Source organism: Oncorhynchus tshawytscha, linkage group LG31, assembly GCF_018296145.1.
Source record: "Oncorhynchus tshawytscha isolate Ot180627B linkage group LG31, Otsh_v2.0, whole genome shotgun sequence".
In the NCBI taxonomy this organism is placed as follows: domain Eukaryota; kingdom Metazoa; phylum Chordata; class Actinopteri; order Salmoniformes; family Salmonidae; genus Oncorhynchus; species Oncorhynchus tshawytscha.
In genome coordinates, this window is record NC_056459.1 from 1,042,022 (window position 1) to 1,069,916 (window position 27,895).

General features: G+C 43.9%; 1 protein-coding gene and 1 long non-coding RNA gene across 3 annotated transcripts; one reads left to right on the forward strand and one right to left on the reverse strand.

The window, feature by feature from the left end:
- Window positions 1-5,043: 5,043 nt before the first annotated feature.
- On the reverse strand, window positions 5,044-14,200 carry LOC121841511. 2 transcript variants are annotated; one of them, XM_042310401.1, is made up of 3 exons: window positions 14,133-14,200; window positions 5,960-7,029; window positions 5,044-5,811 (listed from the first exon to the last, which is right to left on the reverse strand). In XM_042310401.1, the coding sequence occupies exons 2-3, from the start codon at window positions 7,011-7,013 to the stop codon at window positions 5,660-5,662; spliced, it is 1,206 nt and encodes a 401-aa protein (XP_042166335.1). In that variant the 5' UTR covers window positions 7,014-7,029; window positions 14,133-14,200; the 3' UTR covers window positions 5,044-5,659. The 2 variants fall into 2 exon arrangements, with proteins under 2 accessions (XP_042166335.1, XP_042166334.1); XM_042310400.1 differs by lacking the exon at window positions 14,133-14,200 and adding an exon at window positions 7,219-7,334.
- A 5,379-nt stretch (window positions 14,201-19,579) lies between these two features.
- LOC121841463 lies at window positions 19,580-27,649 on the forward strand. Its single transcript, XR_006080482.1, has 3 exons — window positions 19,580-23,321; window positions 26,309-26,396; window positions 27,139-27,649. It is a non-coding gene; the product is annotated as an uncharacterized LOC121841463 (long non-coding RNA).
- Window positions 27,650-27,895: the final 246 nt, after the last annotated feature.

Genomic DNA, 27,895 nt, shown 5'->3' on the forward strand with positions numbered 1-27,895 from the left:
AGCACACCCACACCCACACATGGTGAAGCCTTCATAAAGCAGGTTGGCATGCTACACCTGTATACTGTTTTTTTTATTTAACTAGGCAAGTCAGTTATTAAGAACAAATTCTTGTTTACAATGAAAGCCTACAGTTGTTTAACTGCATTGTTCAGGGACAGAACAACAGATTATGACCTTGTCTGCTCAGGGATTTTATCCATCAACCTTTCAGTTACTGGCCCCGCACTCTAACCACTAGGCTACCTGCCACCCCAGTATAGATCAGGGGTATTCAAATCTGACCCTACGAGGAGTATTGCTGTTTTTCTGTTTTACCTGATCATTAATTGCACCCACTTTTGGTCACAGGTCTTAATCAGTCCCTGATAAGAGGGGAAGAATGATAAAAAGCAGCAGATAACAGTCAATTATATTGAGCGGCAGGGCAGCACTCATCTGTCGTCTCCTAATCATATAATATAATAATTAATATGAATAAAATAATATGAAAGTCCTTTCAGAGCCTTTGTGACGTGTGACTTACCAGTAGCTCTTTCATATTGATACTGAACATTGTGTGAGACTAGGTCTGTGATTCTTAACCAAGTGTACCTGCCTCACTTCAGTCTCCATATGAAAGGCTCTATGGCTGACCTCCCTTCTTAATCGTGATTACATTGTTGACATCAATTGTTACATTGTGGCCACCACCCACAAGAAAAAGACCAAGGTGTCATTCCTGATTAAAGTCTTTTGATTAATGGGCTCCCACTATCTCTATGCTATTGTGCATCTTTCAATAGGTTCAAGCGGTACCAGTGTTTAAGGCCAGGAAAGGCATTGTGTGTGATTGATTTCAGGAGTGGTAACCTTTTTATGTCACTTTTATGTCAACCATATCTTGGCTCTTGTGTTTTTATTTTATTCTGTGTCTGCATAGAGTATACAGTGGGGCAAAAATGTATTTAGTCAGCCACCAATTGTGTAAGTTCTCCCACTTAAAAAGATGAGAGAGGCCTGTAATTTTCATCATAGGTACACTTCAACTATGACAGACAAAATTAGAAAAAAAGTCCAGAAAATCACAATGTAGGATTTTTTATGAATTTATTTGCAAATGATGGTGGAAAATAAGTATTTGTCGACACCTGGAGGGGGTGGAGACAAGCACAAAGACATAAATCGGACAATGCAGTAAGAATTTAAGCTTTTAACCAATTTAAGATATGTATGTTCATAAATGTTTAATATCCATAATTTTTATAATTATTTATTTGAATTGTGTGCCCTCCAGTTTCACCGGAAGTTGTCCCGCTAGCAGGACGCCTAGGCGTAAGACGTTTTAACAGGCTTCTGGCCTTGAGATAGGAGCTCGGTCCCAGCTTTGATGCGCCTGTAATGACCACGCCTTCTAGATGATAGCGGGTTGAACAGGTAGTGGCTCGGTGGTCGTTGTCCTTGATGATCTTTTTGGCCTTCCTCTTCAAAGGCGGAGACATCCTGGACCCAAACTGTTACAGACCTATATCCATCCTGCCCTGCCTATCTAAGGTCTTCGAAAGCCAAGTCAACAAACAGGTCACTGACCATCTCGAATCCCACCGTACCTTCTCCGCTGTGCAATCTGGTTTCCGAGCCGGTCACGGGTGCACCTTCACCACGCTCAAGATACTAAACGATATCATAACCGCCATCGATAAAAGACAGTACTGTGCAGCCGTCTTCATCGACCTGGTCAAGGCTTTCGACTCTGTCAATCACCATATTCTTATCGGCAGACTCAGTAGCCTCGGTTTTTCTAATGACTGCCTTGCAAACACCAACTACTTTGCAGACAGTGTTCAGTGTGTCAAATCGGAGGGCATGTTGTCCGGTCCTCTGGCAGTCTCTATGGGGGTGCCACAGGGTTCAATTCTCGGGCCGACTCTTTTCTCTGTATATATCAATGATGTTGCTCTTGCTGCGGGCGATTCCCTGATCCACCTCTACACAGACGACACCATTCTGTGTAATTCTGGCCCTTCCTTGGACACTGTGCTATCTAACCTCCAAACAAGCTTCAATGTCATACAACACTCCTTCTGTGGCCTCCAACTGCTCTTAAACGCTAGTAAAACCAAATGCATGCTTTTCAACCGTTCGCTGCCTGCACCCGCACGGCCGACTAGCATCACCACCCTGGATGGTTCCGACCTAGAATATGTGGACATCTATAAGTACCTAGGTGTCTGGCTCGACTGTAAACTCTCCTTCCAGACTCATATCAAACATCTCCAATCTAAAATCAAATCTAGAGTCGGCTTTCTATTCTGCAACAAAGCCTCCTTCACTCACGCTGCCAAACTTACCCTAGTAAAACTGACTATCCTACCGATCCTCGACTTCGGCGATGTCATCTACAAAATAGCTTCCAATACTCTACTCAGAAAACTGGATGCAGTTTACCACAATGCCATCTGTTTTGTTACTAAAGCACCTTATACCACCCACCACTGCGACCTGTATGCTCTAGTCGGCTGGCCCTCGCTACATATTCGTTGCCAGACCCACTGGCTCCAGGTCATCTACAAGTCCATGCTATGTAAAGCTCCGCCTTATCTCAGTTCACTGGTCACGATGGCAACACCCACCCGTAGCACGCGCTCCAGCAGGTGTATCTCACTGATCATCCCTAAAGCCAACACCTCATTTGGCCGCCTTTCCTTCCAGTTCTCTGCTGCCTGTGACTGGAACGAATTGCAAAAATCGCTGAAGTTGGAGACTTTTATTGCCCTCACCAGCTTTAAACATCTGCTATCTGAGCAGCTGACCAATCGCTGCAGCTGTATATAGTCCATCGGTAAATAGCCCACCCAATTGACCTACCTCATCCCCATACTGTTTTTATTTATTTACTTTTCTGCTCTTTTGCACACCAGTATCTCTACCTGCACATGACCATCTGATCATTTATCACTCCAGTGTTAATCTGCAAAATTGTAATTATTTGCCTACCTCCTCATGCCTTTTGGACACAATGTATATAGACACTTTTTTTTCTTTTTTTATACTGTGTTATTGACTTGTTTATTGTTTACTCCATGTGTAACTCTGTGTTGTTGTCTGTTCACACTGTTATGCTTTATCTTGGCCAGGTAGCAGTTGTAAATGAAAACTTGTTCTCAACTAGCCTACCTGGTTAAATAAAGGTGAAATAAAATAAAAAATATATATAAATCGGGTGATGTAGGTGTCCTGGAGGGCAGGTAGTTTGCCCCTTGTGATGCGTTGTGCAGACCACACTACCCTCTGGAGAGCCTTGCTTATAATTATTAAATTAAATTAATCAGGTTAACTCCGTAACCTGGGGCACCATGGGAAAAGTTTGTTTAATGAGTTACCGTTTCCCAAATTAACTCAAAGAATATCAGAATATCGATTTCATTTTTTTAGCAGTCACTAATGCATTAATTTCCTCATAAGTCTCATTCTGAACCTGGCATAATTCGTAAATCTGCACAAACCCGGGTCTCACTAAATCATTAAGTACCAACCAATTGAGCTGAATATGTATTCGCTATCAAGCTAAATGATCATATAAGATACACATTCTTGATTATGTTAGTAGTTGATGTTATTATATAATAACATAGACCCAAAAGCAAATCAGGGGAGGAAAATAGGTTTATTCAAATAGGGCAAATCATGCTTGGAAGTTGATGGTCATTCTCCCCTGTCCTCAGTGACACTCTCTCAGTGATTCTCTCCAGTGGTTCTCTCTAGTAGTTGGTTGTACCAGATCATCAGTTTCTTGGCAATTTCTCTCATGGAATAGCCTTCATTTCTCAGAACAAGAATAGACTGACAAATTTCAGAAGAAAGTGCTTTGTTTCTGGCCATTTTGAGCATGTAATCGAACCCACAAATGCTGATGCTCCAGATACTCAACTAGTCTAAAGAAGGCCAGTTTTATTGCTTCTTTAATCAGAACAACAGTTTTCAGCTGTGCTAACATAATTGCAAAAGGGTTTTCTAATGATCAATTAGCATATCAAAATGATATACTTGAATTAACACAATGTGCCATTGGAACACAGGAGTGATGGTTGCTGATAATGGGCCTTTGTACGCCTATGTAGATATTCCATTAAAAAATCAGCTGTTTCCAGCTACAATATTCATTTACAACATTAACAATGTCTCCACTGTATTTATGATCAATTTGATGCTATTTTAATGGATGCTATTTCAAAAAACAGGGACATTTCTAAAGTGACCCCAAACGTTTGAACGGTAGCGTATATGCAGTGGCAAATATTCTTACTGTTGCAGGTGTAACCTAAAACATTATCCCAGTTTGATATGCTGCTTGTGTATTCATTCCCATCAGCTAAAAATAGGTCATTTTTTGGTCTATGCTATAACTGTTCTCCTCTCTTTACTAATTGCAGACTCTCCAGACCCCCCTCTGTCAATGAGTGAGGAGGTGAAGGTGGGGGAAGTGGTTTCTGCTTCCTGCTCTGTGTCTCACTCCTACCCATCTGATTCCCTTCGCCTCACCTGGACCTACTCCGGAACACCCAGCATCCAATCACAGCAGCTGACCAACGGCCAGTGGAAAGTGACATCATCCCTGACCTTTAACCCCACCCTCACTAATAACAACCAGCCTCTGGTTTGTACAGCAGTGTACAGGGGAGGGAAGTCAGTGAACCAGTCCAAAACTCTCAATGTCAAATGTAAGTGGACCAATCCTGTGAGTTAACAACACTGTTTGGAAGATTTATACTTTAATTTCTGTGAAAACAGAATGCTTCTGTGCCTATGAGGAAAATTAAACTAAACCTTTTTGAAAAGGAAACATGATGCAGAGTTATGTGTATAGGTGGCAGGGAAGTCATGCGCAGGAGAATCAAACTGAATGTAATGGAGTTGTTTAATAACAATAAATTAAACATAACTCCAAGTCATAATGTGCTCTTCAACAAATTTAATACCATTTCATATTTAACAAGAGTAATAGTATATTAAATTTACGCAAATCATGAATGCTTTTAAAAATATATATATTTATTTCTTCCCAAATAAACTTTATATTTCCATGGAAATACATGGGTAGCTATGAGAAAGACACATCAATATGAAAACAAAAACAAAATATTGTAGTGCTCTCTCTCTGTCTGCAGATATACTCTAGACACCTAAAACAATCCTGCCATAACTTTACAATCATTTCTTAAAAGATATATCAAAACAACTGATGTGGAACTTCAAGTAGGCCTACAATTTGAACACTGGCCTGAATGTCTGAGAAGAAAATACAGATCCCAAAGATGGGAGATAAAACCTGAACATGGTGACTACGTGTGTGTGTGTGTGTGTGTGTGTGTGTGTGTGTGTGTGTGTGTGTGTGTGTGTGTGTGTGTGTGTGTAATGCATATACAGTTAAAATGAAAATGTTTCTTTTATCTCAGGACCCTATGATGCATTGCATTTGCAAAAGACCAAATTCGATAAAAGTCTGTCAGTCATTTGTGCACGATGAGGCCGAAGGATGATACCACCATGGCTGAAGACACGCTCCACCGGAGCACTGGAGGCAGTAACTGCCAAGACCCTGATGGCCACTCAGGACAGTGAAGGAAGAGCCTTCCTGTTCATTGCCCAGAACAAGAGGGCGCTCTGTCCTTCGCATATGTCAAGGTAGTGACTTAGCTGTAGTGCTGGAGTGGTCCCAACAGCTTCTTACAGTATGCTGCAAACAGCCCTTCTTCTTGTCCAAGACTATGGACCTCTCGCTCTTCCTCATCAACAAGAGGCACAGCTTGCTCAGTCCCTGTAGCATCAGTTCTGGCAAAACATTTAAAAGCATAGCAGAAACAAAAAGGCTGGGATGAGAATATTGGTGATGCAGTGGGTTGAACTGAAAAAGTATTATTGTTGCAGTCAATTGGATTCAATTATGAGAAAAGGTTACATTAAACTCAATAATATTTACCTTTCACTCTTTGTGCCACCTCCTCCTTGACCTCCTCCTTGACCAGAACATGGTGCTCCACCCACATCAGAGAAAAAGCAGGCTCCAAGGCAGCTGCTTTTAGGTAGATTGGATCTGAAAAGGGGGCATCTTGTGTCCTGGCCATTTTCACATTGATGAAGATTCCAATAAATATTTTGTTCAGGGATGCCTGGGGACTTCTGACAAGGCCGCTCAGGAAATGGACTTGAGGCTTCCGCTGCTCCAGGTGGTGATTCAGGGACAGGACAGAGGGAACAACAGAACTGATTGTGACTATCTTCTCCCCCTGTGTCATATCTGTTGCTTCTCCAAATGGCTTGAGAGTGGGCAAAACACTGCAAGTGCTGTTTTTTTTTGCAATTGCAGCATCCACTGTTTGCTGGTCTTCCAGGTTTAGGTCATTCCAGAGCTCTGGGTCATCAAGGTGATTTTCGTCATGTACTTCATCTTCTTGTTCAATGGGGAAGCACACAGTGAATGCTTTTCTCATGTTGGCAGCATTGTCACTAATGATATAGTCCAATTTATCTTTAATGCTGTACTCACCACATATGGCCTCAAATTGCTCACAGATTCTTTCGGCCGTGTGTGGGCCTTTGAAGCAGTCACAGGCCAAGGGATTGGACTTGAGCTGTATCCTCTCTCCATCTTTCTCCATACAGTGCACAGTGACACCAAGGAACCCCCTCATCTTTCGGTCAGACCAAATGTCCACTGTGACTGAAACATGGTCTGTGTTGCTCAACTGAGTTTTCAGTTTTGAACGTCTCTCTGTAGCGAGGTTCTCTACTTTTGATGTCAATGTTCTACGACACACTGGGCTGTACTTACTGTCAACCACTGACAGAGAGTGATGAAAACTCTTGTTTTCCACAATAGACAGAGGCAAGTTGCAATCGATAACCAGGTCAGACAGTATTGTATTGTTGATAGCTTTCTGCTGTGAATGATTCATGCTGTACTGCCCTACACGGTTCTCCATGAACTGTGAGATTGGAGACTGTCGTGGTTCACTTGTGACACTTTTGTTCATCTGGTATTGTTCAAATCTGAAAGCATATAAAAAAATTATTGAGTGGGGCAGTAGCACAATCTTGCCTGGTCTCAATCTTGGCTGCAATGATCACGTTCCCGCACTGGCTGACTGTGTGGAGGCTCATTGATTTAACGTTATGTTAGCCTACATGCTATACTAGCAAAGTTATATATAGCTGTCGGCTATATTAGCCACGACTTACCGTTCTTAGTGCAGCTTCAAATGTCAAACAAAGTTGGAAGTTGTTGCAACTCCATCTGTAATTTTCTTCCCGCATGTTTTGCAAGTTGCAATCTGTTTTTGTTGACTACAGCGAAGTCTGTATATCTGAAAATAATAATTTTGTATTATCTTTCCAATGGCTCAATCTTAATTCACCTGCCGACGTTCCTCTGCATTGCCACGCGTAACTTTGTCTCCGCTGGCACAATTTGATTGGCTGCTGTCCGATTCAAACTTTAACCTCTCTGGGATATGTGGGAGCGTCCCACCTGGCCAAAATCCAGTGAAAATGCAGAGCGCCAAATTCAAATAAATGACTATAAAAATTTAACTTTCATGAAATCACACATGCAAGACACCAAATTAAAACTACACTTGTTGTGAATCCAACCAATGTCTAAGATGTCAAAAAGGCTTTTCGGCGAAAGCAAACAATGCTATTATCTGAGGATAGCACCCCAGTAAACAAACACAGACAATCATATTTCAAACCCTCCAGGCGCAACACAAAACGCAGGAATAAAGATATAATTCATGCCTTACCTTTGACGAGCTTCTTCTGTTGGCACTCCAATATGTCCCATAAACATCACAAGTGGTCCTTTTGTTCGATTAATTCCGTCAATATTTTTTCCAAAATGTCAATTTTTTGGGCGCGTTTGATCCAACTCGCGCAACATGACTACAAAAGTTACATAATTTCTAAAGACTGTTGACATCAAGTGGAAGCGTCCCTTAGAAATCTGGATTCCCAATGAAAACACATTCAAAAGAGAATCATTCTGAATGGTTTGTCCTCGGGGTTTCACCTGCCATAAACGTTCTGTTATACTCACAGACATAGAAACATAGAAACGTCAGAGTGTTTTCTATCCAAATCTACTAATAATATGCATATCTTAGCTTCTGGGCCTGAGTAGCAGGCAGTTTACTTTGGACACGCTTTTCATCCGGACGTGAAAATTATGTCCACCTATCCCAGAGAAGTTAGTCCATTAAATGAAGAGTTGATGCGCTGCACACTTTTTTTTATAGCATAATTTTTCATATTTGGGCTTAGGGAGGGTATCAAGTCAGGTCGAGTCACGAGTCATTGGTGTTAAAGTCAAAGTCGAGTTGCAAGTCATCATATTTGTGACTGACTCGATTCCAAGTCATATGACTCGAGTCCACACATCTGCCCACAGCTACCGCTGTGTATATAATATAAAGACAGTTCTCTTCAGGATGTAGCACTTCATGTTCAGTTCAAACCAAACTGTTCTCATCAGTGTCCAGGCATGGTGGAATGGTCTCATCCAGTCGAACCTCTTCCCAGTACCAGGGTGGAGAGGTTTAGGTCAGTTACCATGGTAACACTACAGAGCTAACCAGGCATCCCAGAGATTGTCCACTGCCATGCCATCAACACACAGGGCAATGCCACCTTGTCCTTCAATGTGCCCACAAATGGTACACATGGCTAGCTAGTTGGCTAAAGGAGGTTCTACCACTTAACAATAGCCTGTAATCAGTAGTTATTACTTCTAAACAAAATAGATTTTTGGGTGGATTCTTAGATTTTCTTGTTGTCTTCACATGTGTGGTGAAAACAAAAGAAGAGTCTCTTGTCTTCTCTTGCAATTTTCCTAAACACTGCAAGCTAGCTAGGCTTCATAGCTAGCCTTTGGGCCCACATCTTCATGTGAAATCATCAGATTTAGAATTAAATGATATGCCCTGGCAAATATTCTTATACTTGCCAGTGTAAACTTCAACATTATCCTAATTTGATATTCTGCTTCACCATATTAGCTCCCATATCAGTTAAAAATAAAATGTTATAATAAAGGACATGGCTATCTGTTTTAGCTTAGATTAACATTATCACTTCGAAACAAATACATTTTGGGGGGACTCTATAAGGCTACAATTTTATTTGGGGTTCATTGTTTGAACAGTGTGGAGGAAATTAGTTAATTAGACATGCTATGCTGTTTAATGCCTTCCTAACCATCTTAAATAAACATGCCCCATTCAAGAAATTTAGAACCAGGAACAGATATAGCCCTTGGTTCTCCCCAGACCTGACTGCCCTTAACCAACACAAAAACATCCTATGGCGTTCTGCATTAGCATCGAACAGCCCCCGTGATATGCAGCTGTTCAGGGAAGCTAGAAACCATTATACACAGGCAGTTAGAAAAGCCAAGGCTAGCTTTTTCAAGCAGAAATTTGCTTCCTGCAACACTAACTCAAAAAAGTTCTGGGACACTGTAAAGTCCATGGAGAATAAGAATACCTCCTCCCAGCTGCCCACTGCACTGAAGATAGGAAACACTGTCACCACTGATAAATCCACCATAATTGAGAATTTCAATAAGCATTTTTCTACGGCTGGCCATGCTTTCCACCTGGCTACTCCTACCCCGGTCAACAGCACTGCACCCCCAACAGCAACTCGCCCAAGCCTTCCCCATTTCTCCTTCTCCCAAATCCATTCAGCTGATGTTCTGAAAGAGCTGCAAAATCTGGACCCCTACAAATCAGCCGGGCTAGACAATCTGGACCCTTTCTTTCTAAAATTATCTGCCGAAATTGTTGCCACCCGTATTACTAGCCTGTTCAACCTCTCTTTCGTGTCGTCTGAGATTCCCAAAGATTGGAAAGCAGCTGCGGTCATCCCCCTCTTCAAAGGGGGGGACACTCTTGACCCAAACTGCTACAGACCTATATCTATCCTACTGTGCCTTTCTAAGGTCTTCGAAAGCCAAGTCAACAAACAGATTACCGACCATTTCGAATCTCACCATACCTTCTCTGCTATGCAATCTGGTTTCAGAGCTGGTCATGGGTGCACCTCAGCCACGCTCAAGGTCCTAAACGATATCTTAACCGCCATCATTAAGAAACATTACTGCGCAGCCGTATTCATTGATCTGGCCAAGGCTTTCGACTCTGTCAATCACCACATCCTCATCGGCAGACTCGACAGCCTTGGTTTCTCACATGATTGCCTCGCCTGGTTCACCAACTACTTCTCTGATAGAGTTCAGTGTGTCAAATCGGAGGGTCTGCTGTCCGGACCTCTGGCAGTCTCTATGGGGGTGCCACAGGGTTCAATTCTTGGACCGACTCTCTTCTCTGTATACATCAATGAGGTCGCTCTTGCTGCTGGTGAGTCTCTGATCCACCTCTACGCAGACGACACCATTCTGTATACTTCCGGCCCTTCTTTGGACACTGTGTTAACAACCCTCCAGGCAAGCTTCAATGCCATACAACTCTCCTTCCGTGGCCTCCAATTGCTCTTAAATACAAGTAAAACTAAATGCATGCTCTTCAACCGATCGCTACCTGCACCTACCCGCCTGTCCAACATCACTACTCTGGACGGCTCTGACTTAGAATACGTGGACAACTACAAATACTTAGGTGTCTGGTTAGACTGTAAACTCTCCTTCCAGACCCATATCAAACATCTCCAATCCAAAGTTAAATCTAGAATTGGCTTCCTATTTCGCAACAAAGCATCCTTCACTCATGCTGCCAAACATACCCTTGTAAAACTGACCATCCTACCAATCCTCGACTTTGGCGATGTCATTTACAAAATAGCCTCCAATACCCTACTCAACAAATTGGATGCAGTCTATCACAGTGCAATCTGTTTTGTCACCAAAGCCCCATATACTACCCACCATTGCGACCTGTACGCTCTCGTTGGCTGGCCCTCGCTTCATACTCGTCGCCAAACCCACTGGCTCCATGTCATCTACAAGACCGTGCTAGGTAAAGTCCCCCCTTATCTCAGCTCGCTGGTCACCATAGCATCTCCCACCTGTAGCACACGCTCCAGCAGGTATATCTCTCTAGTCACCCCCAAAACCAATTCTTTCTTTGGCCGCCTCTCCTTCCAGTTCTCTGCTGCCAACAACTGGAACGAACTACAAAAATCTCTGAAACTGGAAACACTTATCTCCCTCACTAGCTTTAATCACCAACTGTCAGAGCAGCTCACAGATTACTGCACCTGTACATAGCCCACCTATAATTTAGCTCAAACAACTACCTCTTTCCCAACTGTATTTAATTTTTATTTATTTATTTATTTTGCTCCTTTGCACACCATTATTTTTATTTCTACTTTGCACATTCTTCCATTGCAAAACTACCATTCCAGTGTTTTACTTGCTATATTGTATTTACTTTGCCACCATGGCCTTTTTTGCCTTTACCTCCCTTCTCACCTCATTTGCTCACATTGTATATAGACTTGTTTATACTGTATTATTGACTGTATGTTTGTTTTACTCCATGTGTAACTCTGTGTCGGTGTATCTGTCGAACTGCTTTGCTTTATCTTGGCCAGGTCGCAATTGTAAATGAGAACTTGTTCTCAACTTGCCTACCTGGTTAAATAAAGGTAAATAAATAAATAAATAAGACATACTATGCTGTTTTCTTTTACTTAGAGAATGGTCCATTGATTGATGGCAGTTTTTTTCTAACCTCATCCAAACTTGTCTTGTGTGACTCGTTCAAAAATCTGAGCCTACAGATTTATGGGCTGTTTGGGTGCGGCCGCAGTATCTGATCTGTGTTTGCGTTCGGCATGAATTTAGGTATGTGGGAAGGGCATGGAGGAACAGAGAATGGTGGTGACGTGAGTAAGACCTTTAAACAGGTCAACATTCACAAGGCTGCGGGGCCCGACGGATTACCAGGACGTGTGCTCCGGGCATGTGCTGACCAACTGGCAGGTGTCTTCACTGACATTTTCAACTTGTCCCTGATTGAGTCTGTAATACTAACATGTTTCAAGCAGACCACCATAGTCCCTGTTCCCAAGAACACGAAGGCAACCTGCCTAACTGACTACAGACCACTAGCACTCACATCCGTAGCCATGAAGTGTTTTGAAAGGCTGGTAAGGGCTCACATCATTACCATTATCCCAGAAATCCTAGACCCACTCCATTTTGCATTCCACCCACATCACATGCATGCCCACATGCATTCCATCCACATCACCAACAAACTAGAATCTTCCTCTAGCTACCAACGGTCATTCGGATTGTTTGCGTTTGCTGATTGGAAATGATGACCTCGATAGTGCAGTGCACGTTCAAGACGGGAATGGACAGTAAGTGAATTGGGTTTTGGATACAATTCCTGAAATAAAGAGATTTTGACACTTGGTATGCATCCCAAATGGCAACCTATACCCTACTTGGTGCACTACTTTAAACCAACAGTCAATCATCTGACATTCTTATATCCTCTCTGTTTATTCTCTTCTAGCCTCCAATGGTCAATCATCTGACATTCTTATATCCTCTCTTTTTATCCTCCTCTAGCTACCAACGGTCAATCATCTCACATTCTTATATCCTCTCTGTTTATCCTCCTCTAGCTACCAACGGTCAATCATCTCACATTCTTATATCTTCTCTGTTTTTCCTCCTCTAGCTACTGAATGTCGATCATTTCACATTCTTATATCTGACTGGACTGAAGCTCTTTTCTGATTCACTCTCCAACACTGTAAACATGTCCCTGAATTAGGCAGGTCTTACAATGGTACGTACTGGACTAACTGGACTGGAGCTCTATTCTCTCCTCCATGAAGTATGCACTCATTCACTCCCTCTTGTGGATTAAAAAGCATTAGATTGGTCTGGATGGAGCAATGTGGGGGAATGAACAAGACTACAACACTGTGGGAGAAGTAGGGTTATGACTCTCAGTGGAGGAGCTTACACTGAAACAGGAGTTTGTCAGGTATTGACATAGCATATGTTGTAGCTAAAGCGTTTTTTGTGACTTCACCATTGTCAGATCCTTGGCTTTCTCTGAGGGTATTGTTGTGGTCTGCAGTGACGTCGTCTTTTTCCTGTATGTAATGTTTCCCGCTGGAGCAACGTATTACTTTTAATTCTAAATGAAATGAATCAATTTTCCACTAGGCCATGACACGTGTGTAGAGGTGCTGATGGAAGAGGAGGTTTTCCACAAGACCGAGGGCAACTCCTTCAGCCCCCTTCACTGTGCTGTGATCAATGACAACGTGAAAATGACCTGGGGTTGGATGAGGGATTTTATAAACTAACTATTCTTAACCTCTCCTAGCCTGCTGTTATTTCATGTTTTTCACCAAAAGCGTAAACGGTGATGTTCCTGAAGTTATCCTCTGCTGTTCTGTTTGTACCCCTCAGGTTACACTCCTGCCTTGGCCTGCGCCCCCAACAAAGTCGTGGCGGATTGCCTGGCGCTGATGATGCCCGTGTCCCCCTGCACCTCGGCGCCCAGCCTGTCCTTCAATGCCATTAACCACTACACAACTAGCCCTTCCAAGAGTGTTACTTTCGACAGCCTGCCCGTGCTGTGCAGCGAGCACAGCCCGTACTGCAGCTTCAACAACATTGGCCACCGCGGCCACGACGAAGGCTTCTACAAGGATGAGGTACTCAACAACTCAGACTCAGAGAGTATGAAAGTGGTGGTGGTCGCTGACCACGGGGGGGAGCCAGGGAGAAGGGACAGCAAAGTGAGGCAGAGGCCACAAACAAATACACACATAAGCATAGCATGTCTTAAATCACCGCAGCCAGCTTCGGGAGAGCACGAGCTGAGACAGTCCGCACAGGAGCCTTAAGAGTCCCGCAGACTGAGAGAGAAAAAAAGGAGGGAGGGAGAGGAGGCACAATAGGCTGGCTGGCCCACACTCATCCTCTTGTACCACCAGGTGTCTTTCCAACAGATACCGGGCTTCAGAGGAATTGCTGCTGCTATACCCCACCTTTATTTTTACCCACAAAGGTCCAAAATGGTAGAAAGTGTCCGGCCAACAGACAGATAACAATTTTGCATTGCGTTCTCAACATTACATTTTTAAGGGCAATAATAGCCTACCTTTGTTTACAACTCGCAGGATTTCCATGCTTGAGCTTTCAACCGTTGCATCAGCATGAGATTGGAAGTGCGTCAAATCTGTACAGCATTGCTACGTCATCACTGATAAATGTTGAAACTGATCAGAAACCACGGGAGCAGTTCAGTCTGATTCTCGCTAGTGCTGGAGGAGCGTTCATTTTGGCAAGGAAATGTGCTGATTTTGCAAGGACATGGAGAATAAAGAGTTTGAGGTAGGCATGTTATTTAAGCAATAAGGCTTAAATAACATGGTCAATATGCCAGGGCTAAGGGCTGTTCTTATGCACGACGCAACATGGAGTGCTAGGACACAGCCCTTCGCCATGGTATATTGGCCATATATCACAAATCTCTGAGGTGCCTTATTGCTATTATAAACTGGTTACCAACATAATTAGAGCAGTAAATAATAAATGTTTTGTCATACCCATGGTATATGGTCTGATATACCACAGCTTTCAGCCAATCAGCATTCAGTTCTCGAACCACCCAGTTTATAATTATTTTTAAATCCTCAATTATATTAATTACTGTGGATTGAATATTGTTTAACAAATTAAATAATGTGCTATATTCATTCTGTAATATCACACTACAAAGTCTATGGCCGGGGAGTCATGAGAGTTTTTCCACCATTCATTTTTCCCATTGCCGATTTTAGAAACACATAAAATAAGGGCTGTGTTTTGTGTAGGCTTACCCTGGTGTGACATTTTTATAACCATGTAAATCTCTCACGGACAAGGTGACTTTTAGCAATATATTCGGCTCTATTTACTCTCAGATTCGAAAATGCTAATTAGCATCAAAGTAGACATGCAAAACTACAAATCCCTGCAAGCTCCTTTCTAGTTGACACCTTTGCGAACAGGTATTGAGTCAATTTAAAACTTGCACTAAACAGTTCACAGAATTGTCAATTTAAAGAAATGCAGCCAATTTATGAATTACTACATTTAGCTAACATTAGATAGTTAATCAAGAGATTCTTACCTTTGCCTCGATCAGCATGATCGTCGTGACATTTGTAGTTCTTTATGATAGCCACATTAGCAGCTAATTAGCATTTCACTTTGGGGGGGAAAATACAGGCAAATATATTGATAAAAGTCACCTTGTCCTAGAGAGATTTACACAGTCATCAAAATATCACACCAGGGTAAGCCTACCTGAAACACAGCCCTTATTTTAATTTTAGTTTCTAAAATCCACTATGGGGGGAAAAGTATGGTGGAAAAACGATTGGAACCATTTCCCTGTTTGACTACTGGGTTTATGGGGATTATGACTCATTACTGTGGCACTCTATAGGGCTCTGGCCAATAGAAGTGCACTATATTGGAAATAGGGTGCTATTTCAGACACAAGCATAGATATGATGCATTATGAAGTGACCATAGAAATACAATCAATAGAAAGGATAGAGCCTCTGACCATGACAATTTGTCTGGCAAACTGAACTGTACACCTGACATTCTATTTCTATGCATATGATGCATTATGATGTGACAATGAGAGTTGGGTTAATGGTGCTTTCAAGGCACCTGAACTCGGTCAAATCATGACTTCCGTGATCTTCAGGTCGGAATGTTGGAGCTCTAAAGTTTCTGACTTTATTTATTTAATTAAATTTTTTGTGATATCAAATTGGTAGTTACGATCTTGTTACGATCTAGTCTCATCCCTGCAACTTCCCAATGGGCACGGGAGAGGTAAAGGTCGAGTCAGGAGTTCGCAACCGGACGCACCAAGCCACGCTGCTTCTGACTTGGAAATCCGAGTTGATGACTGTTCAAAACTATTTTTCCATATCATATCCAAACTATTTTTCCATATCCCCCCTCGGTTGTCTTGAACGCACTGAAGTCGGAAGTCAGAGATTTCCCAGTTCCCAGTTGTTTTGAACACTGCTAAACGCGACACAGCAGGTGACATCTAAACATGACTTTGTGCCGTCTTTCAGGAGTCAGAGGCCAGTAGGAATGACCTCACCCTCATAGACCTGGATCAATGATGCTGATGTTATGAAGGAAGTCAGGTAAGTGATTTACACTAATGACACATTTATGACTGGTTACAAGATCACATAGGCCTACAGATACAGATACAGATTCTGTCGTAGGTCAAAGGTCACCGCCTATGGAGAGGTAGGTCCAGAGCCATGTATTTAGAGAGATGGAACATCTGCATTATGTTGCATTTACATCAATATGTATGCATTACATGGCACAGTATAATCAAAGATATCCCTATGACAGCTGGCTCCCCATGGGCAATATTAACATTTTAAACAATGCTATGTAACAGAACATCTATTTTATAACTGACTTGTACTGAAAGGATAATTGAAAGGCTCAAAGGCGCTAACATGGAGTCCTTTCTAAAAGCTGGCCAAATTCTCTAAATATATGACTCTGGATAGGCCGAGTCATCTCAGAGTATTGGAACCATAGAATTAGACTGATTCTATTCTAATTCTAGAAAGATTCATTCTACTTCTATGATTCTAATTCTTTAATTGGAACACATCCTCACACTCACATTATACCACATTATAGTGACCTTAGAGAGATTCCTTTTTCTGTATTTAGATCCAATAAAGATCACAGAGAGGCTGAGAAACATCTCAGTCACAGGAGGTTGATGGAGAGAGTGAGTTGGACGAGGCCGTTGTCATCCCATCTCAGTCACAGGAGGTTGAAGGAGAGAGTGAAATGGACGAGGCCGTTGTCATCCCATCTCAGTCACAGGAGGTTGACGGAGAGAGTGAATTGGACAAGGCTGTTGTCATCCCATCTCAGTCAAAGAAGGTTGAAGGAGAGATTGAGTTGGACGAGGCATTGTCATCCCATCTCAGTCACAGGAGGTTGAAGGAGAGAGTGAGTTGGACGAGGCCATTGTCATCCATCTCAGTCACAAAAGGTATGATGTATTATGTTTTGTGTTTTAATGTACATGTCTGTGTCTGTTTGTGCATGCAGACAGTAGTTCGTAAACAGACATTGCGTTAACAGTGCTATGGCGAATTTGATTGAATTCCAGCCTAACTCTGCTTTCTGTCGTCCCCATCAGGCAGCTGTGGTGACCTTCACTACTGTGACCCCCCAAGGCTGCAGCCTCCCAGACCAGCCTCACCCTCAGCAGGGGAAAGAGAAGATACCCAGACCTACAAATCTTTGTGCAGGACATGAAGGATTGGTAAATTGCTCTTTGGCTTCCCCATGCATCCCCTAGATATGTTCCCTATTAGAGTCTTGGTCAACAATAGTTCAGTATTTAAGGAATAGGGGCCATTTGGGACGCACCCATAGGGACAATCTCAATTGCATACTCCTCGCGGTCTCTCTTCTCGCCTCCATCTCAAAACCCATTGGATGAGAAAGCCCTCCCTTTTGACCTTCTCGCCCAATGGGTTTTGAGAAGTAGGTGATGAGGCAAATACAAGGGACTGAACTGTCCAAATAATGTGTTTGGATGTGGCCTAGTTCCTTAGAGGTCCATCCATAACGTAATCTAAGAGAATAGAGGTAATGTCATGTAGTTTAACTGTACCTTTATTTATTTACTTTTCAGCCATTGGAATATGCTGAGTGAGAATATGCATGCCGGTGTGAGTTATAGTCACCTCTAGAGTAGTTAATGTTGGTAAGATGGACCAAACATTCCAAACTCTTATTTGTGTAAATCGTGCAGGACCTTTAATTCAGAGGTTCCCAAACTTTTTCACTCAGGCCCCCCTTCCAGCATTGGGGAACATCCTGAACCACTGCTTTAATTGACTAGCTTGAGTAAACACATGGTGCAGCAGTGCAGCTCCGTTAACAAACTAACTCTATATGGTCTTTTAACATTTCAGATGAGCAGACATGAGTTTAGTGCCAGGTGCATGGATATTACAAATTGGGTGATGGAGTTTACATCCACTGTGGTCGTTCCCGCCCTTGACCTCACCATGCAGATAGAGCTCTCTGATTCTTCAAGCTCTTCTGGATCAGGAAGTAATGAGGCAAGAGAAATGACCTCTTTCGGCCGCAGCGTCAGACTCAGCTTTAGTGGAGGACCCAGTAGGCGCACCAGCGCTAGAACTGCTTGCAGCACACAAACTCCCACGCCTTTCCCCTCCTCTCACAGGTACCTACCCTTATCCCCTCCTCTCACAGGTACCTACCCCTATCCCCTCCTCTCACAGGTACCTAGCCTTATCCCCTCCTCTCACAGGTACCTACCCCTATCCCCTCCTCTCACAGGTACCTAACCCTATCCCCTCCTCTCACAGGTACCTACCCCTATCCCCTCCTCTCACAGGTACCTACCCCTATCCCCTCCCCTCACAGGTACCTACCCCTATACCCTCCTCTCACAGGTACCAACCCCTATCCCCTTTTCTCACAGGTACCTACCCCTATCCCCTTTTCTCACAGGTACCTAACCCTATCCCCTCCTCTCACAGGTACCTAACCCTATCCCCTCCTCTCACAGGTACCTACCCCTATCCCCTCCTCTCACAGGTACCTACCCCTATCCCCTCCCCTCACAGGTACCTACCCCTATCCCCTCCCCTCACAGGTAACTACCCCTATACCCTCCTCTCACAGGTACCAACCCCTATCCCCTTTTCTCACAGGTACCTACCCCTATCCCCTTTTCTCACAGGTACCAACCCCAATTCCCCTCCTTTCACAGGTACCTACCCCTATCCCCTCCTTTCACAGGCACCTACCCCTATCCCCTCCTTTCACAGGCACCTACCCCTATCCCCCCTCTCACAGGTACCTACCCCTATCCCCTCCTTTCACAGGCACCTACCCCTATCCCCTCCTTTCACAGGCACCTACCCCTATCCCCCTCTCACAGGTACCTACCCCTATCCCCTTTTCTCACAGGTACCTACCCCTATCCCCTTTTCTCACAGATACCTACCCCTATCCCCTTTTCTCACAGGTACCTACCCCTATCCCCTTTTCTCACAGGTACCTACCCCTATCCCCCTCTCACAGGTACCTACCCCTATCCCCTTTTCTCACAGGCACCTACTCCTATCCCCCTCTCACAGGTACCTACCCCTATCCCCTTTTCTCACAGGTACCTACCCCCTCCTCTTTACAGGTACTTACCCCTATCCCCTTTTCTCATAGGTACCTACCCCTATCCCCTCCTCCCCTATCCCCTTTTCTCACAGGTACCTATCCCCTCCTCTTTACAGGTACTTACCCCTATCCCCTCCTCTCATAGGTACCTACCCATTTCCCCTCCTCTTCTTGGAGGTCTTTCTAAATACATTATTCCCATGTCCCTTGTTATAAGTACAAATATCCATTCCAGATCCACTTAGTAAAAAATACTACTTAGATACTCCCAAATTCTTGGATCGTATTTTGTATTTTGTTACAATGTGCTATTAATTTCTGTTGTGCATTCTGCAGGTCCATGACCTCTTTGCTGAGTGAGGACGAAGAGCGATATGTCTCCTCACCTGAGAGTGGCAATAGAGAGATGAGACACAGACCCCACTCAGCACCACTGAGATCTGTGTTTGGAATTTCTGAGGACTCTGTCTTCAACATGGTCCAGAGCGGCCAGTCGCAGAGTGACATCGTACTGCCGTCCAGTCGGAGTAGACGGGAGAAATACAGACCTGTCAAAATACCAACGGACACCAGGTGTATGATGGGTATTGTAGAGTTGGTTACGAACCTTCTCAACTCCAGATTGGCTGAGCTAATGCAAAGTTTCAGTCAGGGAACTCTAGTTCCGCTGTCTGGTAGTATCTCAGCAAGTCAGCAGTTTGCCCAAGAGATGCTAAGCATGGTGTCTGCTAAGATGTATGCCCATGCCATAGAGCATATTGCGCACGGCCACAAGTCTACCCTTGAGTTAGTGAGGGAGCTTGAGGCCATATTGGGTCCTCTGGCTGGACAGGTTATAGTCATCATCATAGATAGCATCTTCAAGGCTAAAGCCAATGGAGGAAACAAGGGGTGAGCGACCAGCCCCTTGACCTATTTTCTCACTGCCATTTCGGCAGAAATACAAAGCCTAGTTGCTCAGAGATTGGCTAGCAGACCGTCCACCAGACTGTCCAACAACGACCCACTGCTGAACATTTCCAAGTCAAAGGTCTTAAGATAAATTCTACTCAAAATGGCAGAACTCTTTGGCCAAGGTTCAAGTGAAACCTGTCTAGTTCCACTAGTCCAGAGTCAGTCCAACAACTCTATTTGCGACTGGACTCTAAATGCAGGCACCATTCATCCAAGTAAATTTCTGTCTGACAACAGAATGACAGAAGTGTCATCCAATGTTGTGGATCTTGTACTTGAGGTTTTTGAGATAACCGGATTTTTGGATAGCAGGAGCCCGTCAAGGCAACAGAGTGCCTGCTCCTACAACTCAGCTAGTGGAGCAATAGATATGAGAGCTCTTGCTGGGGACAAAGGGACTCAGACCCTTTGTCTCTGAGAGTCAACTCTCCACCATGTCCATGACAGATCAGTCATCATCTATTTCTGACTTCACCTTGAAGCAGTTGTGTTGAAGCTCTGCTGTTGCTGCAGCAACTGTCTGTCAAGCAATTAAAACAGAGCTTGAGAGCCAGAGACCTACCAACCTGTCAGCCAGATACCTACTATCATCTCTGGTAGAGAACATTGAGGACATGGATATCTCTGACATCCTCCAGGGCCCGTCGGCCATTTTGGAGGAGGCTGCTATTATTAAGCACCCAGAGATGTCCACCTCGACAATATACAGGTCTCTGCTTCTCGACTCATCTCTCGTCTCCTCTAACATGGTCACTGAGAGCATTATCTTCAACAGCCCTTGCCCATCAGAGGAGAATGTGAGTATTCAGAAGGTGCTAAAGGTGTTAAAGTTCACATCCTCCATGGTCAACCAGTGGAGTATATCGTCAAAGCTAAGCAATGCATAACTCAGGTCATTCAGGATGCATATGTGACATATACTGGCGTGCTGGATAAAACTGTGGGAAACTGTCGGAAATTCTCTCTGTCTGTTTTTCCGCAGAGAATATTGCGGAGGCATCCTCTGATCTATTTGGTGGAATTATTTCCGACCTGCATGAGGTATCTGAGGTCAATAAGGCCCCCATGCTCACAAAATCAGGTCGCAAAATGTTCTGGGTGGAAGTGAGTTAAGGTTCCCAGAAGATTTATACCAAAACCGTGGACAAACTAAGGAAGCTTTTCACCTCTCACCTTCTCACTGAGGGAAAAAATACTCTTGTGCAAATCGAGCTCTATGACACTGGACTACTTGTAACTGAGACCACTGTGGAGGTATCTCCTGTACAGAAGACAGACAGTAATACCTCTTCAATGTCCTCAGCCTCAGCCCACCAGCTCACCCTCGACACCTGCACTAAAGGGGTCATCAAACAGGTGATCTCGGTGCTGAGGGTGGAGACTTCAAAGGAAGACTGCTTCGCTTCCGTTGGTGAGAGCACGTCAAATCCATCCTTCGACTTCATCCAGAAGTTGGACTCGATCATTTCGAAATTGGAGGACCTCACCATTTCGAGTGACGTGACATCAGCCGAGATTGCCACACTCACGCGATCTCGTAGTGCAGCCAGCAGAACCTCTAACATTTCCATCCAGAGCTTTCACAGTGCTGAGTTCCGAGCTACAGCCAAACAGATTGTGCGTGAGGCCATTCTCAGAGCTGCCTGCGAAGCCAACTGTTCTTTGCCATAGAGCATGCCTAGCATCACCTTCTCACACCATGTGGTTTCTACAACTGAAGATATAGTGAATATGATCATGCAAGACATTGAATGTGTATCCCCGTACAAAGTGGAGGACGCAGACTCCTTCCCACTAGGAGAGAAAAAGCTGCAGTCCCAGCTCAAACCCAGAGTTGTCTTTGCCACCTTATTCGATGCTGCTCAAACCATGTACCACAGAGTAAAGAATAGAACGTCTTTTTGTATTTTCCACCCGTGTCAGTCACCACAGCCAAAGATGTGCTGGACTCCTCCCCTGTGGAGACACTCAGATGTTCGAAGTCTCCGGACACTGCTCTTGTTAAGGACAGGAGCCGCCCTCCGTCTGTGAGAAATGAGAAGCTATTTTCAAAAGTCAGTTTGACGAAAAGGTCTAAAGCCCTTGTGTCTTCGAGTGGCTCCTCCACAGTCCACCATGTAATTGACACATACAGTGAGGATGTCACTCTGCCCACCAGGAGTATGTCAGTTGTGAGAAACACCAGTTTGAAGAGAGCCTCTCCTCTCCATGGTAGTGGATTTAGTGAAAATTGTGAACCTCTTGTGGCTTTACAAGATGGAATAGTGGCAGTCAGCCTGGCAACCTGATCGCAAAGGTCTATGGTCTCATTCAGGAGATAACCATAAGCCGCCAGCTTCAATCCATGACAGGCCACAGAAGCCTCTCTCAACCAGCACTGCCAAAACCAGCACTGAGGAAGCTGTCGAAGGACGATGCGTAAGAGCTCGTTTACAGCTTTGCCCAGACTTCTGTTAGCAGACTCCTGGGGCAGTGTTTGGGTAGGCCTATGCCACCCACCACTGACAGGGTTTTGGATCAGGTCATCAAGTTGATGACAGACAAAAAAAGGCATGAATATTGTTTTTCTGCTTTTCTGATCTTAAACCTTAAACCGCCTGACTGATCTGTCCAAGTCTGCAATGGAGGATGATAAGTGAAAGTACCTCTTCATCTGCATAGGACTTCATTGTAACATGATGCTCACTACATTGCGTTTTATGATGTGAACTTTGCTGGTTGCGTCCATAATGGCACCTTCTTCCACATTTAGTGCACTACTTGACCAGAGCCAGACCCTATGGGCCCTGTTCAAAAGTTGTGCACTATAAAGGGAAGAGAATGCCTTTTGGGACACAGCGACTGATTTCCATTGTTGCACCCTCTTCTCCCAGTTATTGTATGCAGGTCGGTCACACCAGCTTGCTCTTCTTACTTAGACACCAGCAATGCCGCAAGTGACATCACTCATGGTGCTGTGGCTGACCTTAATGCTACTGAAGAATTCCCTGCCAGGGGCCTTAGCCCCGCTGATGTAAAGGCTGACAGCATGGCCCGCCTTCCCTCTGCCAGAGGGGAAGAGACTAAGAAGAACAGGAAGTGGTGCTTCCTACCCAAAATTGGCAAGATTCCAAAGATCAAGATGAAGGTAGGGGGCTCTGTGTTTTGAGATGACCTAAAATCCCTATTTTCTCTCAGCATTGGAACAATACTGTTGTCATTGTCTTTAGGAGGTTGAGTGAGGCTGCTGTAATACAATCCTAATACACATGGGAGAGAGTCAATGTCTGTGCCCCAAATTGCACCCTATTCCCAATATAGTGCACTACTTTTGACCAGAGCACTATGGGCCCTTGTCAAAAGTAGTTCCTTACGTAGCCAATAGGGTGCCTTTTGGGATAGATTCCATATATTTTACACAGGCCCCTGCTCCCTAGGAGTCCTAGTCCCGTAAACGCCCTCTCATAGTCAGGTTCTTACGAGCTATCTCCAAACCATTCAGTGGAGCTTTTGGGAAGAAGAATTAGCCAAAGGCCGGATTTTATTACTATTTTAAATCAGAGCCTTTATTTAATAAAACATTACTGCATTGATTTCTGTCTAGTCTTACGGTTTGTGGCAAAATAATGGTAAAGTACTTCAAACCACATAGTCAAACGTATCTATAGTGAAGCACTTTATATACACTGCTCAAAAAAATAAAGGGAACACTAAAATAACACATCCTAGATCTGAATGAATTAAATATTCTTATTAAATACTTTTTTCTTTACATAGTTGAATGTGCTGACAATAAAATCACACAAAAATTATCAATGGAAATCAAATTTAGCAACCCATGGAGGTCTGGATTTGGAGTCACACTCAAAATTAAAGTGGAAAACCACACTACAGGCTGATCCAACTTTGATGTAATGTCCTTAAAATAAGTCAAGATGAGGCTCAGTAGTGTGTGTGGCCTCCACGTGCCTGTATAATCTCCCTACAACGCCTTGGCATGCTCCTGATGAGGTGGCGGATGGTCTCCTGAGGGATCTCCTCCCAGACCTGGACTAAAGCATCCGCCAACTCCTGGACAGTCTGTGGTGCAATGTGGCGTTGGTGGATGGAGCTCGACATGATGTCCCAGATGTGCTCAATTGGATTCAGGTCTGGGGAACGGGCAGGCCAGTCCATAGCATCAATGCCTTCCTCTTGCAGGAACTGCTGACACACTCCAGCCACATGAGGTCTAGCATTGTCTTGCATTAGGAGGAACCCAGGGTCAACTGCACCAGCATATGGTCTCACAAGGGGTCTGAGGATCTCATCTCGGTACCTAATTGCAGTCAGGCAACCTCTGGCGAGCACATGGAGGGCAGTGCGGCCACCCAAAGAAATGCCACCCCACACCATGACTGACCCACCGCCAAACCGATCATGCTGGAGGATGTTGCAGGCAGCAGAACGTTCTCCACTGCGTCTCCAGACCCTGTCACATCTGTCACGTGCTCAGTGTGAACCTGCTTTCATCTGTGAGGAGCACAGGGCGCCAGTAGGGAATTTGCCAATTTTGGTGTTCTCTGGCAAATGCCAAACGTCCTGCACGGTGTTGGGCTGTAAGCACAACCCCCACCTGTGGACGTTGGGCCCTCATACCACCCTCATGGAGTCTGTTTCTGACTGTTTGAGCAGACACATGCACATTTGTGGCCTGCTGGAGGTCATTTTGCAGGGCTCTGGCAGTGCTCCTCCTGCTCCTCCTTGCACAAAGGCGGAGGTAGCGGTCCTGCTGCTGGGTTGTTGCCCTATGTATATATATATATATATATATATATAATTATTTTTTACCTTCATTTAACTAGGCAAGCCAGTTAAGAACAAATTATTATTTACAATGACGGCCTACCCCAGCCAAACCTGGATGGATAAGATGAACAGAGAACACTTCGTAACACTTTCTATGAAGCCTATATCTATAATGCATATACTCAAGTTTACTCATCATTGGGAAAGGTAGGCCAAACGGCCTTGACTCCTCATTGGAATAGGTAGGATGTGTTTTGGACACATCCTTTCTGTGCTCTAGCAATTTAAGAACAGATGCCTCTTTCCGTCAGCACCTTGTTCAGTATCTGTCACTTTACAGTACTGTTGTTCATGATCTGGTTCTATTTAGTTTATGACATTCCTCCTCGTTCTTATAGGCTGGAGCAGGCTTTGTTAGACTCAAAATAAGACCGGTTTAAAATAGTTTTCGCCTGTTAAAGCAGGGTTTCCCAAACTTTTTTTTTCAAGGTGAAGGGGGAGGTTCGGACAGAGCTAAAGGACGGCCGTTTTTTTTGCACTGACCATGTGTAAATATGACTTCTTACATGAGCCTGACAGTGCATCTCACGAAAGACTGAACATAGTTTGGAAAGCAATTGGCTATTGCTTCAAAGAGAAGACAATGAAAAGACTAATCTGTCTTTTAGTTATCAAAATGTTCAACTTAATTGAGCGAACAGTATTTTTGGCATCGGCTACATCCCTGGGTCAGTGCCACTTGAAAGTCGTATTGAAAAATATTCTGCTAATCTCTATAGTCATATAAAGTGTAGTAGAATTGCATGATAAACAATATTTTAAACAGGCCAATTTTTTTTCCTGTGAAGAAATATATCTGATATAGCCTAGCCTAGGCTTACTCCACCAGGTGCTGCATTGAACAGACGTTTTTTTGCGAACAGTGATTGAGTTATATTATTAGCCTAAATGATGACTATCCAATTTACTAATCACATTAGCAATAGTCAGCTATCTTACATAAGTCTGTAAATGTGATGATGCATGAAATCCTTTATATATATTTTTATGGTGAAAATTAGCTTCCCCTTAACTTGAGACTCGCGCACCTATGAGCAAGACAGTTAGGCCTAAACACTCTAATGTTTCCTTTGCTAATGTTTCCCCCGTCCGTCCGTTGGCTGTCAGTTATGTCGATAACTGTGTACATATGGCACACCAATCACTGACACCGGAAGTCCCATAACCGTCACAGCCCTAGTTGTATGAGTTGAGTTTGTTCAAGAGAGGCTTTGACGCCAGATTTGATCAGATTTTGATTTACTTTTCCTCACCTTGTGTTTGGTTTCTCTATCCTTTTCCTGATAGATGGTGAGGCTGCTTCTCTCCAGAGGAGCCAACATCAACGCTTTTGACAAGAAGGACCGCCGAGCAATCCACTGAGCTGCTTACATGGGTAATGAGTTGACCACATCATTTACATTCTGACTAATGTCCTTATCCCAGTGAGTGAATGAATTGGCTGTGTGTTAGCCTCACAGCTCAGCTGTATGGTCCACCTCTAGTGTCACGCCCTGACCTGAGATATCTCTGTTTTCTTTATATTTTGGTTAGGTCAGGGTGTGACTAGGGTGGATACGCTAGGTTTTATATTGTCTAGGGGTTTTATATTGTCTAGGGGTTTTATATTGTCTAGGGGTTTTGTATGTCTAGGGTTTTGTAGGTCTAGGTATTTGTATGTTTATGGTGGCATGACATGGTTCCCAATCAAAGGCAGCTGTTTATCTTTGTCTCTGATTGGGGATCATATTTAGGTAGCCATTTCCCTTTGGTGTTTGTGGGATCTTGTTCTATGTTTAGTTGCCTGTCTACACTATTCATATAGCGTCACGGTTCGTGTTTGTTCGTTTGTTCAGTGTTTCATTCTTTAAGTAAAGAAGAATGTATGCATACCACGCTACACCTTGGTCTCATTCGTATGACGAACGTGACATCTAGTGTCAGAATAATGGACTAAGTATGTTGTTAAGATGTAGGTTTTCAATTGTACTAACTTGATGTAGGTATTGCTTATGGTGCTGTGTACCACTGTAAACTAACCTCTCTTTCCCTCAATAACTCTGTGTCTCTCTCCATCTCTGTTTCTCTCTCTGTCTCTCTCTGTCTCTCTCTTTCCCCCCCCCATTGGGCACATTGAGGTGGTGAAACTGCTGGCCTCTCATGGGTCAGAGGTGTCCTGTAAAGACAAGAAGGCCTACACCCCTCTACACTCTGCAGCCTCCAGTGGCATGATCAGTGTGGTTAAGTAACTCCTGGACCTTGGGGTGGAATTTATACATACACCTCCCGCATTCAACTGTGTAGTCACTGTTCAATTACAACTCCACGAAAAGACAGAGCTCTAGTGTGGTGGAGAATGATTTCCTTTCAAGTAATGAAGAGATGGAGGTTTGGCCAGGGGGTTGGGACCAGTGTGTTAGGGCCAGGGGGTTTTCATAAACAAGTAATGAAGAGATGGAGATTGGATCCAGAGGGTTGGAGCCCAGTGTGTCGGGACCCAGTGTATCGGGTCAGGGGCTTTTCCTAACCAAGTGACCTGATCAGGAATGTATTCTCTCTCTCTCTATCAACATGTTAAATGTGCAACCAGAGGAAAATAAACTCTGGACCACCTTTACTTTATACACAGAGATGCATACAAAGCTCTCCCTCGCCCTCCATTTGGCAAATCTGACCATAATTCTATCCTCCGGATTCCTGCTTACATGCACCCGTGACTAGATCAATAAAAAAAAGTGGTCAGATGAGGCAGATGCTAAACTACAGGACTGTTTTGCAAGCACAGACTGGAATATGTTCCGGGATTCTTCCAATTCTTCCGAGTACACCACCTCCTTTGGTCGCCTTTCCTTCCAGTTCTCGGCTGCCAATGACTGGAACGAACTGCAAAAATCA